The sequence below is a fragment of the Dermochelys coriacea genome, chromosome 2, assembly GCF_009764565.3.
Source record: "Dermochelys coriacea isolate rDerCor1 chromosome 2, rDerCor1.pri.v4, whole genome shotgun sequence".
In the NCBI taxonomy this organism is placed as follows: Eukaryota; Metazoa; Chordata; order Testudines; family Dermochelyidae; genus Dermochelys; species Dermochelys coriacea.
The window spans coordinates 256402075-256417551 of record NC_050069.1 but is presented as its reverse complement, the minus strand read 5'-3'; the positions used below and the strand labels follow the sequence as shown (position 1 = coordinate 256417551).

At 44.6% G+C, this 15477-nt stretch overlaps 1 protein-coding gene across 1 annotated transcript in view; it reads right to left on the bottom strand.

Annotated features, from left to right (window-relative positions):
- Positions 1–15477, bottom strand: part of PRKAG2 (protein kinase AMP-activated non-catalytic subunit gamma 2) — a 428376-nt gene that overhangs the window by 138667 nt on the left and 274232 nt on the right. Inside the window, 1 exon segment of the mRNA XM_038389209.2 lies at positions 7024–7235. Within this exon segment, the coding sequence (XP_038245137.1) occupies positions 7024–7235 (212 nt within the window).

Here is a 15477-nt window from a genome sequence, read left to right as displayed (position 1 = left end):
TAGCACTCTCTGCACCCAAGCGTGACCTCCAATCCAACATAGGCCTCAGTGCCAAAGCAGGCCTGTTCGAACAGGTGCTGCTTTAGGTGAAGGTCCATAGCCACCTGAGTCCCCACTGTGAACGATTTACAAATCAAACACCGTTCTTTGACGTGGGCCTCGCCCAAGCACAGCAAGCACTGTGTGTGGGGTTTATTGTTGGGGATTGCTCCCCCAAATGATGTTTGAACACTGGTGAGGGCATCACCAGGGAAATACTTAACTAAATATAACTAACACTAATACTAAGGGTACTAACTACCTATATACAATTAGAGCAGTCACTAAAGAGAGAGAGTGATTGTGAGATTAAGAACCACATAGAGCTCCAACTCCAGTCCCGGGCAGTAAGAAGGAAGTGAGTGGTCGAGGCAGTGCTGCCTCACATAGCCAGTGGAGGGGCTATGGCGACATGGTGTGCGCTCCGCCTCCTACGGGTACTGCTAGGCAAACTTCTCTGACTCCAGCGCACTGGGCGCACACACATCTAAGTGGAATACACAGCTGCATCTACATGAAGTAGTAGTTCTAAGTCCCTAGCAAAATAATGGAACAAATATTACATGAAAAACAAAAGTCACACAATACCTAGAGGAAAACTGAGCCATGAGAAAGGAACAGCACAATCAATGTAAAATGACATATATCCAGCCCATCAATCTTTATTCATCATCCTACACACTCCAATAATATAAAGGTATTTTGGGGGGCCAGATCCTTAGGACTGCCGTTCAGTGAATGGCATAGTGCAGAAAACAGGGTGTTAAAGGTAGGTTGCCTTTAAGCCGTCTCTATGACTTCCTGATTCTGGGTCAATGAAACTGGTTCCGAAGTGCAATATGAAGCAGACTTAAAACTGTTATGTTCTAAATTGTGTCAGCTATCCACAACCCCAAGGAGGACATTACAGTAGATGAGGATTGGCTGGTTTTAGCAACATCCCAACTACACCCACATTTTCCCTGGCCATGTTTCCTAAATCTGGGGCGAGAAGGGATAAGCATATTAGGAGCTGCCATGCTGGCTTTATGCCATCAGGAAAGTCCATATTGAGGGAATCCTCAAGTCAAATTAGAGGCTGCAGAGGGGAGGAGACAGTATATTACATATGCACTCTGATTTCCTTAGGGCAGAGAGTGTGCCTTTATGGAATGTTATTTCCCTACAGGATCAGAAGACTGATTGCTGTGGCTGTGAATGCTATTAGAAACTAGTGTATAACTACATCAATAAAACTATATTTCATGATGGTATGATTGTACATATTGTTTTCAAAACCAAGTAAGTAGTTTTTTTAAGAAAGAGGTATAGCTGGAATGGTACAGCCCACTATTAGCACATTTTTCCTAATATTCAGCCTATATTTTTCTTATTTTCATCCCATTGCTCCTAGTTATAGCCCCCTGACCCTGTTTAATATTCCCCTTCACCACTGCGTTTGATTCTCCCCTCACACAAATCTGACCCCACTATGACTCCATTGAATTCAGTGGAGTTATTAGCGATACACACTTACTCAAAGGAGAGAAGAATTATGTCATTGGTATTTAAACGTTTCAGATACTCGTAGATAAATGTTAATACCCCCACTTAATTGTCAGATAGCCAACTATATATACTCTTTTTAAAAAGCTATTTATTTATTGGATTTGGTAACCAATTCATGAAATACCAGTTATGGACTATTGTCAGATAGATGAAAGTATACACCAGCTTTTAACTAACGACAACTTTCACATGGACTGCAACCGTTTCACTGGCAGTTCTGTTTAAATAAGGATGTCCTGTTAGGGCACACTGAAATCAATTAGGCTCTGTAATAATCTTGCACAGAGAAGTAAGCAGTGGTCACCACATAATCTGGGTCAATGAAAACTAGACTGGCTATAACTGTTTTAGGAAATGTATTGCAGGAAAGACTCCTGCACTAGCAGGTAACAGACTAGATAATTATTAAATCCTTTCATCTCCAATTTCTGTTATCAGTTTACAGCAGCATAAATCAATGCTGAGTCACAGTATTGTCTTGGCACACTAATATATTGCCTTAAATCACCTGAATGCTGAAATTCTGAATCTCTGTGCAGTGAAAGAACAGACTCCCTTTCCCCCAGCCATGAGGCTTTTGTAAGACAACTTCAGATTCAAAGGTTAGTTCCAGTTCTCTTCAGAAAAGTTAAATCTCTACAATAAAGCAGCCTGATTATGGGGCTTTGATGTGTGGCACAGCTTTTAGAGAGAGCAACAAATTGAGGGACCTACTGTGCATAGCCTGGTTCCCAGGCTCCCTGCCCACAGAAGAGAGTGAGGTAATCATTCCTTATGCAAAACAGGTGAACAGCTGTGTTTGTGAGTTTACTACACTTTGGCTAAGGAGCAGCATTAAAAGCTCTGGAGAGACATGCCACTGTTAAAGAGCCAGGTAGTCACTGAAGCCCCATACTCCCGTTCATGTCTAGGTGTGGAGGAGGGTACAGTTCCATCTCTGTGGCACATTCCCCCTCTCCTTCCTCTCTTGGAGGGCTGTGAATTTGGAATGGGTAAACCAGATGTGGACTAGGCTCCTCCAGATGCTCCCTACACCTTACTACTGAGGGCATTCTGTGCCAAAAAATTAAAAATTATGTGCACATTATTTTTAAATTCTGCCAATTTTATTTGTCAAATAAATGTGGAGGCTCCAGCATGGCATTGGAGAGCACAGGCCACTGACTGCACAGAGATGGGAGATCACTGTGCAGCTCTCCCTCCCCCCAGGGATACAGACTCAGCAGTGAGGCTGCGTCCAACCTTGACACAGTGCAAGGACAGAGCCTGCCCCAGAAACACCCCAGAGCCCTGCCTGTCCATGCCAGGTGCACCAGGTGTGGGCAGGCAGGCTCAACAAGGCAGGATCCAAGTGTGAAGGGGTTTGCAGTGTGGGGGGATCCAGGTGTGGGTTGAGAGGGTTCAGTGTGGGGCAATCTGGGTGTGAGCGTCTCAGTGGGGGATCTGGATGCACGGGGGCTTATTGGAGGGTTCTGGATGCAACAGTAATGGGACTCAGCAGGGGGGTCCAGGTGAAGGTGGTTGGGGCTCAGTGGGTCTAGGTGTCAGGAGAATAGAGTTTGGCAGGGAGTCTGGGTATGGGGAGCTCAGTGGGGGGGTCCAGATGCTGGGGGAGTGGGGTTGGGATCCAGGTGCAGTGGAGTGGGGCTCAGTAGTGTGGGGATCCGGGTGCAGGTGGCTCGTCAGGGTGGTCCACGTGTGGGGAAGTGGGGCTCGTTGAGGGGGATTCTTGGTGTGTCAGGGGGTCAGGCTCAGCGGGTGGGTCTGGGTATGAGGGGATGTGGATGCACAGGAGTTGGACAGATAGGGGGGCAGCTCCCTGTACAGTGATCCCTTCCCCTGCAGTTGAGGAGTGATGGGTGCAGAAAGTGCTGGGAGGGGTGGAGGGGAGTTTGTAGAGCTTCCTACAGCTGGGGGAAAAATCTGGAAGTGGGTCTGATCTGGATGCAGTGCAGGAAGGAAGACAGGAAGTCCTGTCCTCCCGAGCCCAGCCTGGACTAGCAGCTGAGCCCTGTGCAGGGTAGGAGCCACCAGCCATGTCTTCCCTAGTCCTGCCCCCACCCCACAGCGATTTTCCTCTCTGCCGGCTACCCTGGGCACCCAAAACATACTGCTGGGGAGGGTCGCATGACCGCTTTTGTGGCTTCCCTTTGCTTCCCCATCAGAAAGTCGTTTTTCTGCAGGGAAACAAAGAAATCTGCAGGGGACATACATTCTGCGCATGCACAGTGGCACAGAATTCCCCCAGGAGTAACACCTGAAGGGTAAAACAGCCCGAAGCTGAGGCTAAGGTAGAGCCCTGTGTGGGACTATTTTTAATCCTGCACCCATCTCACTCCCACTATTATGGCAACAGGTTCTGCGGGACCCCAGTCCCATTGCAGGGCTCTAGGCTAAGGCTTCCCTTCCTTGCTAAGGTGTCCGTTTTAGATGGGTGTCAGGGAATAACCACAGTGTAAGAGGAGGGGTGCCCGATGCAAGACCAAAAGACATGTTTACAGAGACTGGTGGGAGGTTATAGAACCAGAGGGCATATAGGAGGCAAGGGGCATTTTGCAGATGCTCTTGCCTCCTGGAGATCCTGCCGTGAAGGATGCAGCACCCGTGGCTTCTTTTGGGAGGGACAGGAGGCACAAACCCTGCTCTCCCCAATAGGAGAATTCAAAGGAAGCTCCACATGTTGAAAAGCAGGGAGTTCTCTTTCCTCCATATGATTTATTCTCATGGAGGGGAAGACAAGGCCCTGAAATGGGCTGGGGAGTGATGTCCTCTGCAAACATGTACATTTTTGTGATAAATGGAACACTGGCCCTTTCATCACATCAGCCCCTAACACTGCAGAGGAAGGAGTGAGGAGGGAATAAAAAGGAGAACAGCAACATTGAGCTCAGCATATTACTTTCCATTTCAAAACGGGCAAAGTAGAAACAGGGAAATATGTTCACAATTACAACCTCTTTGCATTCCAATCACAGTTAGTAATTCCACATTAAAGAAGAAGAAGTTATCATTCACCACTTATTGCCTGAAGGTCACATAGTCCAAACAACACCAGGTCCAAGTACAAGCTGTCTCATGAACCGTACACTGAAAAATCAAGTTGCAGTTGGCCCATTAAGTGTAGCGCATGCTAATCTCTACTTACAGCTTTGATCTCTTATCAGCTAAATTCCTCATTACAACACTCTGGCCCCACAGACACAAACACACATACATTATTGAAACAATATAGTATGCATATTCATGAATACCTAAAATTTTTGAAGTAATGCCCACAAATACCAATGCAGAGATGTGTCACATAGTAATTAACCTGGATGTCCATTCGGTGAGGGATTAATTACTTAGATTGGTGTGTAGTATTCTGATTATCTGCTCTGAAGAGGTACGCTTCGCTACTAGCTGTCAAGAGCTGCCTCCTACATTTTTGTCCTCTCTCCAAAATCTAAGGCTCTAGATAATATTCTATCCTTCGAAGTGCTCTTCACAACAGGAAATTTTGAGATTATATCAGTAGGGAAATAAATAGTATTACTTTTTCCCCTCCCGCTTTCTCTTTTCCTCTAGCAGATTTTTACCCCTTCAATGCCATACTTCCAGGCATACCAAAGGCCAGTTCTGTATAGGGACAGAAACAACTTGAAATCTAGTCAGTTCTAAAAGGCAAGTTAAAATTATTTCTCTAGCTACTGGTTTTACACCTTCCCCTAGTCCCCCTGCTGTTGTGTGTTTGTACAGAGCCTAGAACAGTGGATCCCAGTTTGTGACTGGGGCTCCTACGTGCTACCACAATACAAATAATAATAATGATAATAATTAATAAATAAAATGGAACTACTCGTGCTTAAAATTAAGCATGTGCATAAATATTTGAATGACTGGGGCCTAAATAACTGACTACACAGAGGAAAACAGAGACTCGCAAAGTAAATTAATAGAGACTTTTTTCTAAATTCTTTTAGTTACAGTAGTTTTAGGTGTTACTTGTAAGACTAGTACATAAAAAGTTGCTGGAAGAAGCGTGATTTCATCTTTTAAGTGATGTTTGAGATAGGTTGCCATGTCTGCAAGCAAGCCTCCCTCTGATTGACAAAACTGTGCACCTAGTGGCATTCCACAGCTATTAGCATGAATCATTTATCATATAATCTATAGAGGGGATTTAAAAAAATCATTAACCAGAGAAAAAACTGCCTTAATAAGCAGCAAGGCTTTTAGGGACTTGTTTATGGTATGTGCTTTATGAACACAAATGTTTTATTACCCCACAACAGAAGAGAAAGTCAGGAAAAATGAAGGAAAATTAAACAAAGGATCTGATTCCTCACCTCTTTGCACCTTTTGCCATCTTTTATATTGGTGCAAAGCGAAGATTACTAAATCAGAATGGCAGCATTTTATACCCACTCTGCACAGGTACAAATGATGACACAAGGTGAAAAGCAAAGGGGAATCAGATCCTAAATATTTACATTCCTCCTAACCTTTCATTTGTATAGATGCATCCAAAACCAAAATATATCAACTGATGACAACACTTTACAATGTCATTGTGACACTCTGCACACACAAAGCAACACCCTGGCACTCCCATATTTACCATGGTGATATGATTATGATATGTTTTGTACAAAGTATGACTTGTAAAGTATCATTCTAAAAGTCTTGATCTGTTGAACATTAATATCCTGTTGGATTGTATGTGCTATTATTGTATGGGAAGTTTTGAAGCTTTGCAATGTGTGTGTTACTGAAATATGCTGTGAAGTCGGAAACACCCACAACCAGCCTTTCAGGTACAACAATGAAGTAGCCAGATGCATTGATGGCTACTGTAATATGCAGTCTACTGACATGTTGACAGGGAGTCTCTGCTCCTGGGAACTGCCCATGTCCCCTGGCGGTTGTGCTCTTCTTCTCTCATTTTGCTGAACTCGGGGAAGACAACCTGCTGGGGACTGGTGCCATTAGAGTAAGGTTCTCCCACTCCGGTCAGGCCTTAGCGGGAGCCCAGCTGGACCTCAAACCCTGCAGCTGATACTATGTTAAGAGTTTCTGCTTGAAGTGGTGGTTGGTTCCTCCCCAAATGATTGACCAGCATGAAAATTATGTAAACTCTCCTTTTCTGCTAGCTCCATTTCAGAGGTTGGCTTGGGAGAAAAAACACGCGACCTGAATAACTTTACCCTTTCCTGACCTGGCACTTCAGATCAAAATGTAGATGCTAGGACCTATAACCACTGCATAGTTTACTTCAGATTAAAGATGACATATTGTCTACGGAACATGGTGAAGTCTTGGGACATCCCTGATGTAAAGGGGTACAACTACACACAACCTGCCCCACATTATGCATGCAGAGTTCTTAGCCATTAAAAATACTAACACACACAGGTCTCTCCCTATTGAAAACTCTAAACAAAATACTCCACTTACTGTTTTTGAGGTAGCACAGGGAGTTGGCATCACCGTGGGAGGCTTGGCTGCATTTTGGGGTGGAGGCAGAGTAAACCTCTGCCCTGTGTCCGGAGGAGAAGAGTGAATCCGGGTTTCTAGTCTCTCAGGTTCATGTTTATAGGATTCAAGAGGAAATGGCGGCTGCTTGGTCACTTGTGTTGGGGTAGATGGAGAGGAGGAAAGGCCGGAGGCTGTAAACAAAGAAATCATTACTAAAGTGCGGAGAAGAATCTAAGCCGAAAACTGAGTCTGCACTTGCTCAGCCAATTTTTCTACCCTTCCCTCGAAAAACCAAATATGCATCTCGTCCTCCTGTTTCTAAAGGGGATTTCCTCCTCCCTCTACTTAAAACTTAAATAATTCAAACGTATCTTATGTGTATAATCCATTATACAAGGAGATAGCATTTTGCAATGGTTAGAGTAGAAAACTGGGAATCTATTCCTAGCTTTGCCACTAGCTTGTATCACCTCAGACAAATCACTTCGCCTTCCTGTGTCTCTATTTTTCTGTCTGTAAAATGGGAATAACAGGAGCTATCTATCTTGGAAAGCATGGATATTTGCAAATGACAGAAGCTATGTAAGTGTACAGCGCTATTATTATTTTTAATATCCACACTAATCTCAGAATGACAATATCTATATGCAAAGAGCTCAACAGAGTTAAATGGTTTATATTTTTTTCCTTCATTTTATCATTAAAGAAAAATCCAAGCCAGCAGTTAGAATAAAATTAGGAGCAAAGGTACAGGGGAAGGAAAGGTTACTCACCTTGTGCAGTAACTGCAGTTCGTCGAGATGTGTCCCCCTGTGGGTGCTCCACTTTAGGGGCTCAGGCACCCGACCTTTGACTGGAGATTTTTGGTAGCAGTGCTTGTTCTGCCTGCTCACATGCCCTACACATCCTCATGCCTGTACCAAGAGTATATATAAAAGGGACCTCCATTCCCCCTCTGCTGCAGAGCCCACAGAGGCTGTTCTGAAGCTGAGGGGAAGAGGTCAGGTAGTGGAGCACCCGCAAGGACACACATCTGGAAGAACTGCAGTACCTACACAAGGTGAGTAACCTCTCCTTCCTCTTCGAGCAGTGCCCTGTGGGTGCTTGTGACAGTCCTTGCTCAGGGGTCGGTTGGTAGGGTAATGCCACGTACTGGTCATAGCTTAGGCCAGCGACTTACAGGAGGGTTGTTGGTAAGGGAGCCAGGACCCTCTCACTCCACTGGGCTCCAACTCAGGCCCTTTGAGGGCTATAAGTAATCTAACAGTCAGGGGATTGCTTATGACTGCCCTCCCTGGGCCACGTCCTATCTCTCCCCTTGTGATTGTCCAAAAGTCGCCATCTGGGTTAAGGTGGGGTGAAGGGTGCCCGCTCACCCCAAGACACCTTCTGGTGGCAGCGTGTAGTATAGTAGCTCTCTTCCTCTCTTGGGTGACAACTGCCTCCTCCTGCGGTATGGCCCACCCTCCTGGGCCAGCTCAGGCCTAGGGCTTTCCCCTGCAGGGGTAATCCAAACCAAACAAAATGGATTACCAAAGTCCAGAGTTTGTACAAGAGGGAGAGGGGAATGCTTCCCTCTCAGGCGGTCTCTGTAGCAGGCCCTCCCTTCCGTCAGGGAGGGAGCTCTGGGCAATTGTTGTGGGGAAATATTAGGCCGTTGTCTCAGCCCTTCTCCACTGCACGTTGCATGTCTGCTCCCTTTCCTGGTCTGCCACCAAGTGAGCTACTTCCTGCCTTTTAACTCCTCTTCCAGTTGGTGCATTTGCTACAGATGTGGTGGGGCAGGGCTGGCTGAGCCCTGAGGAGTTCCTTAACCCCTTGTTGTCCAGTGTGGGGTTTGCACAGTGTTCCATTTCAGGTGACTTCCTAGCAGTAACCATTTAAGGAGGTGGGAGTTTCAGAACAGAGTCCACCACTGAAGAAAGAATTGCGTTGCCCACTGCCGCATCTGATCTTGCTAAATGAATTAAGACATAGTGGTTGGAAAACATGTGCAATGAGGACCATGTTGCAACCCTGCAGATTTCAGCAACTGGAATGTCTCTAAGTAGAGCTACAGATGTATACTGTAATCTAGCAGAATGTGCAATCACTCTTAGGGAGGTATAACCCCAGTGAACCCATAGCAATAATACATTGAAATCCATTTAGAAAGTCTGAGAGTACATCTACACAGAGATAAAAGACCTGTGACATAGTCATGGCTGGCCCAGGTCAGCTGACTTGGGCTTGGGGCTGAAAAATCTCTGTGTTCCGGCTCTGGCTGGAGCCTGAGCTCTGGAACAAGAGTGGAGGGTCCCAGAGTTCAGGCTACAGCCCAAGTCCAAACATCTACACGGAGATTTTTCATCCCCAGAGCCCAAGCCCCACTAACCCAAGTCAACTGACCCAGACCAGCCACGGGGTTTTTATCCCTGTATAGACATGCCCTGAGTGGAGACAGATGTTCCCTTAGACCTCTATGCAATAGAAACAAAGAGTCTAGGGGTCTTCCAGAATGGCTTACTCCTGTCTAAATAAAAGGCTAATGCTCACAATATCTAATGTATGAAAAGCAGACTCTTGTGTAGGCTGATGCAGCTTACGGAAAAAACCTGGAAAGTGAATAGTTTGGTTGATATGAAATTCATAGGACGCCTTAGCTAAGATCTTTGGATGAGGTTGTAAAGATACTGTCTCCTTGGAAAACAAAGTAATAGGAGGGTCTCCTTGGAAAACAAAGTAATTAGCCTCCATCTCCCCAACTCTTTGAACAGAAGTGATGACCACCAAGAAGACTATCTTCATAGACAGATGTAGTAGCAAGCACGTAGCTAATGGCTCAAAGGGTTGTTTCATGAGATAGTTAAGAATTAGGCTGAGATCCCAAAGTGGTGTTGGGGCTCTAATCTGCAGAAAAAGTCCTTTTAGGAATCTTGCTGTGGTCGGATGGGCAAATACCAAGAAACCTTCTACTGCCATATGGAAAGCTGTTATTACCACTAAATGAACCCTTATGGAACTCATAGAAAGGCCTGATTATTTCAATTCCAACACGTAATCAAAGCCTGAGGAAAGAGATGTCTGGATAGGAGAAAGACGGCACCAAAGGTTGTATCTTTTCCATTTCTGAAGGTAAATTTGTCTAGTAGATTCCTTTCTGATACTTACCAATATCTTTTGTATTTCAAATGAACATGTAGTATCTAGTCCCAAGAACCATTGAGGAATCAAGCCTGTAGTTGCAGAATGTTCAGATTAGGATGGAGCATTTGACCTGCATTCTGAGACAATAGTCAAGGTTTGTTCAGGAGCTGCCACAAGAGGGCAAGAGGTGAGTTTGATGAGGTAAGGAAACCAAACTTGTCTTGGCCAAGTTGGTGCAATCAAAATGATTTTGGTTTTGTCCTGTCTGATCTCAGTAAGGACCTTTAAGAGCAATGGAGTTGGAGGATATGCAGAGAGAAGACCTTTTGTCCATGTAATGAGGAAAGCATCTCCAGAGATTCAGAATAAAGCCCCCCCCGGGAACACAATTTCCTGCACTTTGTGTTGGCTGCTGTGGCAAAAAGATCGACCTCTGGAAATCCCCAAACTAGGAATATTTTGTTGAGGAATCAAGAGTCCAACTCCCATTCATAATTTAGGGAGAAATCTCTGCTCGGGTCCACCCTGGTGTTTTGTATACCCAGAAGGTAGGAAGTTGAAATGACTATCCGATTGGCTATGCACCATTTCCAAAGCTTTATTGCTTTGGGGCAGACTGAGGGGGAACACGCTACACCATGACAGTTGATATAATACATGCATACAATGCTGTCATGATCTTGATAGACTTGTTTTTGAGTAGGGGAAGAAAGTGGAGGCAAACATTTCTGACCATCCTTAATTCCAACAGATGGATGTGCAAGCACTGTTCTTGTTGTGAACATTTGTCTTGGACTGTGAGAGGTCCCAAATATGCTCCCCATCCCAAAAGGGAAGCGTCCAATGTTACTATGACTGTAGGGGATTCTGGCTGAACAGGATTCCTGCACAAACTCTGGATGGATTCAGCCACCAGATGAGTGACTGCAGGACCTGACTGAGTACAGATACTTGCTTGTTAATACTATATGTTGGGTACACAAACAGTCCTGAGCCACCTCTGGAGACACTGAAGATACAAAGTGGTGTTTTGTGTCACAAAAATGCAAACTGCCATACATACCAGCAGTTGCAGACATGTCCTTTTTGCAACTTGAGGGATGAGCTGCACACTTTGTACATGGTTCTTTAGAGCAAGGAACCTGTCAACAGGGAGATAAACTCTTCCCATTATCGAATCCAGAAGTGCTCCTATAAAGAGAATTTGTTGTGCCGAGGTCAAGATAGATTTCTTGAGATTTATTTGCCGGCCTAGACTTCAGAATAGTGAAGTTGTTGTTTGGACAGCATACCTAACGCCTCATATGACCAACCCTTGAGGAGATAGTTGTTAAGACAGGGAAAGACCGTTATCCCTATATGACAGAGGTAGGCAGCTACGACAGCCATGATTTTTAAGAACACTCTTGGGGTGGATGACAGGCCAAAAAAGTGTAGAACCTGGTACTGGTAATGATTGTGATTGAAAGTGAAACAAAGAAATCTTTTGTGAGAAGGATGAATCATTACGTGGAAGTAGGCATCTTTGAGGTTGTAGTTCGCAAACCAGTCCCCTAATTCCAGGGAGGGAATTATAGCTGCTAGAGACACCATCCTGAATTTCAGATGTCTGACAGGCTTGTTCAATTGTCTGAGATGTTGTATCTCCCTCCAACCCATTTTTCTTTGGTATCAGAAAATATCTTGAATAGAACCCTTTCCCCTTGTGTTGAAGTGGGACTGACTCTATGGTTCCTAGATTTAGGAGTGATGAGATCTCCTGTGTCAGCAATTGCTTGTGAGAGGGGTCCCTGAAGAGGGAAGGGGAAGGGGATTGGAAGGGTGGAGTGGAGGTAAATTGGATAGTATAGCCGAAGTGGCCTCCAATACCCATTTGTCCAATGTTATAGTCTCCCGTACTTGATGAAAGAGAGAGGTGGTGTTCAAATTGAGGCAGAAGGGATGTGTCATGCAGTTGATAAAACCTGGTCATTGGATGGTCTGGACTCTTGACCAAACCATCAAAAATGGTGTTTGGATGATGCTGAAGGCTGGGATGAAGCAGTCGAGGGTAGTTGCAGGCTTTTTCTTTGAAAACCTCGACCTTTTGGTCATGATTTCGGTGGCCTACAGAAGGCAGAAAATTGAGCAGCATGGGATCTTTGTGCTGACTGAGACCTGCTAAACTTCCTTATTTTTTGCAGGCATGCATATCCCTAAAAACTTAAATTTTGTCCTGGAGTGTTTTAGGTATGAAGCGAGTTGTCTGTGGAATCCGCGAAAAGCCTCTGGTCATTGAAAGGTAAATCTTCAACAGTGGATTGTAGCTCCTACGGAAACCGGGGACAACTGAAGCCAGGAAGTGCACCTCATTGATACTGTGGTGGAAACAGACCTGGCTGCCTTGTTCGTCACATCGAGTGAAGTTTGCAGTAAAATTTTTGCCAAAAGCTGATCCTCCTTTATTATGGAGCTGAACTGTTCACAATGTTCCTGTGGTAAATGGTCAGTAAAAGGATTAAATTTCTCTTAATTCAGGTAGTCGTATTGTGACATCAGCACCTGGTGGTGACTTATCCTGAACTGACGTGTTGTGGACAAATAGCTCTTATGACATTTCTAGTCCTTATTATAAAGGGGTGGCTCTTTGGATATGCTGCCTACCCCTTTCATTGGCTGCATCCATGAGCAGAGAGTTTGATGTAGGATGAGAAAATAAAAATTCAGAATCCCTGCATGGGACGTAATATTCATTTTAATCATCACTCTTCCGTGTGGTGGTGGTGTTGCTGGGGTTTGCCAGATGGACTTGGCTGGCTCTGAGAGGGCTTCATAAATTGTCTGTGCCACCCATGCTGAGGTGTGCAATACGCACCAGCAATGAATGCAGTGGGAGTGCCCATCACTAACAGGGATTGCTTCTCATAAGAAAGGCACCTTTTAAATCCCAATGAGCCTAGCATCCTCAACAAAAGGAAAAGTTGTTCCAGTCCTTCAGCCCCTCAATGGGGGCGAGGGGGAACAATCTTTTCTATCTTTTTTTTTTTTTAAAAGAAGAGGGTAACAAATGTTCCAACTGTAAGGTATTAAATCTACTACTATTTAAAACTAACTATAAAGCTAAAACACTAATAAAAGTGGGAAACGGGTACAGCACAGTCACATGCTAGATACCGTCTCTGGCCAAAGGCAGTTGAGTAGGAACTGAGGTCAGTTTGCCCTCAGAGCCCTATATAGTAGGGTTGGTCAAACTTACTGGCCCGCCAAGCCACAAATGACAATCTTCAGAAGTTTGAGAGCCGGGGCACAGCTGCCCAGAAGCTGGGGCTCAGGCTTCAGCCCCACTCCTGCTGAAGCACCAAGCCCTGGCAGGTGCACCCCAGAGGGCTGAAGCCCTGGGACCCCCCTCCCCACTGGACAGAAGTCTCTATCCCACCATCCGCTGAAAGGCAGAGGTCCTGAGCTCTCCCCCCACAGTCTAGGAGGCAGAGAATGGAAGAGCTGGGGACTTGCGAGCTGCACTTTAATGGCAAGAGCCACAGTTTGGCCACTCAAATAGAATAGCCTCAATTTAGGGCATGAAGATGTGTAGGGTGCATGTACAGGCAGATAGGCACTACTACCAAAAATCTCCATCAAAGGTGCAGGACACATGCTCATTTTAACGGAGCAACCTGCAGAGACATTACTTAGAGAAGAAGTGGGGTACCTTTTTCAAGTGAGATGGTCTCACTGCTTTCTGTAATGGTGCTAACAATAGTTGTGTCCCATCTACGTTAACATTTAAATAGTTTTCAACATCAGTTCAGGAGGAAGGGTGGAGGGACCTTATGCTGAAAACAAATGTGTCATTTTCCTTGTGAAAATACAGCTTCACTTGGACTGTGCATCCCACCTCACCTGTACTTCAGGTAGTAGTCTTACAGCACTTCTGCACTGTGTTTACATAGTTTGATCTAGCTACATCTATCATCCAAGTCAGGAATATTTACCCGTGCCTCATGTGAACATTTCCTTCCTTGGAGTAATGAGGTCCACCAATCCGTGACATTAGATCTGTGAACCTCATTACAAATAAGGAACTAGTGAAACAGATACCAGTGCATCCATGTAAAGTATGAATCCAAATAAAAAGTCTTATGTGCGTGTTTATCAATAAACACACAGGATCCAATTCTTCTCTCCCTCATGCCAGCGTAATTCAGGAGTAAGTCCGTTACCCTTAATGGAGTTGCACTAGTGTAAACCATGTGCGCAAGGTGAATAGGTCTACATGCTTTCAGTGCTTTCACTTGCACCACATCTGAATTGGACTCACATACTGTACTTACAGGGATTTGTGTGTGTAATCAGGAGAAGATTTTAGTCCATAGAATGGGACTGAACAAAAAATTTCACATTAGCATGCAGAAAGGTTTTTTGAAGCCAGAAATCACACAAACAAATGCTTGAGAGAACCTTATAAACCCATCTTTCCAGCTTCTCATCATGGGTCTAATCCTCAGGGCTTGTCTCCACTGGGGATTTTTGCACCCTAGTGCAGATGCACTGCATCGGTGTACTTTGAGGCTTGCAGTGGTGCTGTTTAACTTGGTTTCAGACAGGGGAAAGCTGCACCAGTAGCAAGTCACTTTTTACCCCAATGAAGTATATCTACAAGCTCCACTACTGGGGGAAAAAAAAAGGCGGTGGGGGGTTGGGTATGGGTCAGCAAAGCCTAAGAAATATTTTGTATCAACTTCCACGCAGCTCAAAGGGAGTTTGAGATGCCCAGTACCGTCATGGTCAGGCACACCTCAACCAAGCTGAATGACATGTTTAAAGGGGAGTTTGTGTTTAATAAAACTAAACCATGAAGTCATGTAGTTGCTAAGGCACTGATGATACAGTCAGGAAATTATTAACTAAACAGCTGAGGAAGGACTCCATTATCCCACTGTTTGCAGTGCTGGTCCCAGAATATTAGAGATTAGATGAGTGAGTTATTTTTATCCAATAAAAGATATTACCTCACTCACTTTGTCTCTCTGTTATCCCAGACATTTCCAGGGGAAAGTTAATGCATCTAATGATTAAAGAAATTAATTAGGCACTTAATGGTTTTTATGAAAAACTACATAAAAAGGACATTTGCTAAGCCTCTCCTGATAATTTTATTTAACTTGTTGAGAACATTAAAACTGACTTTAAGATTACAAAATGCCCAGAAAAATACTGTTGATGCTCTAACATGGGTTTTATTTAGTGTGGTATTATGCAATATTTAGTTTATTTCTCTACAGTTTTAATGAAGTTCCTGACTCCTAAATGGTTCAGATTTACTGGGAT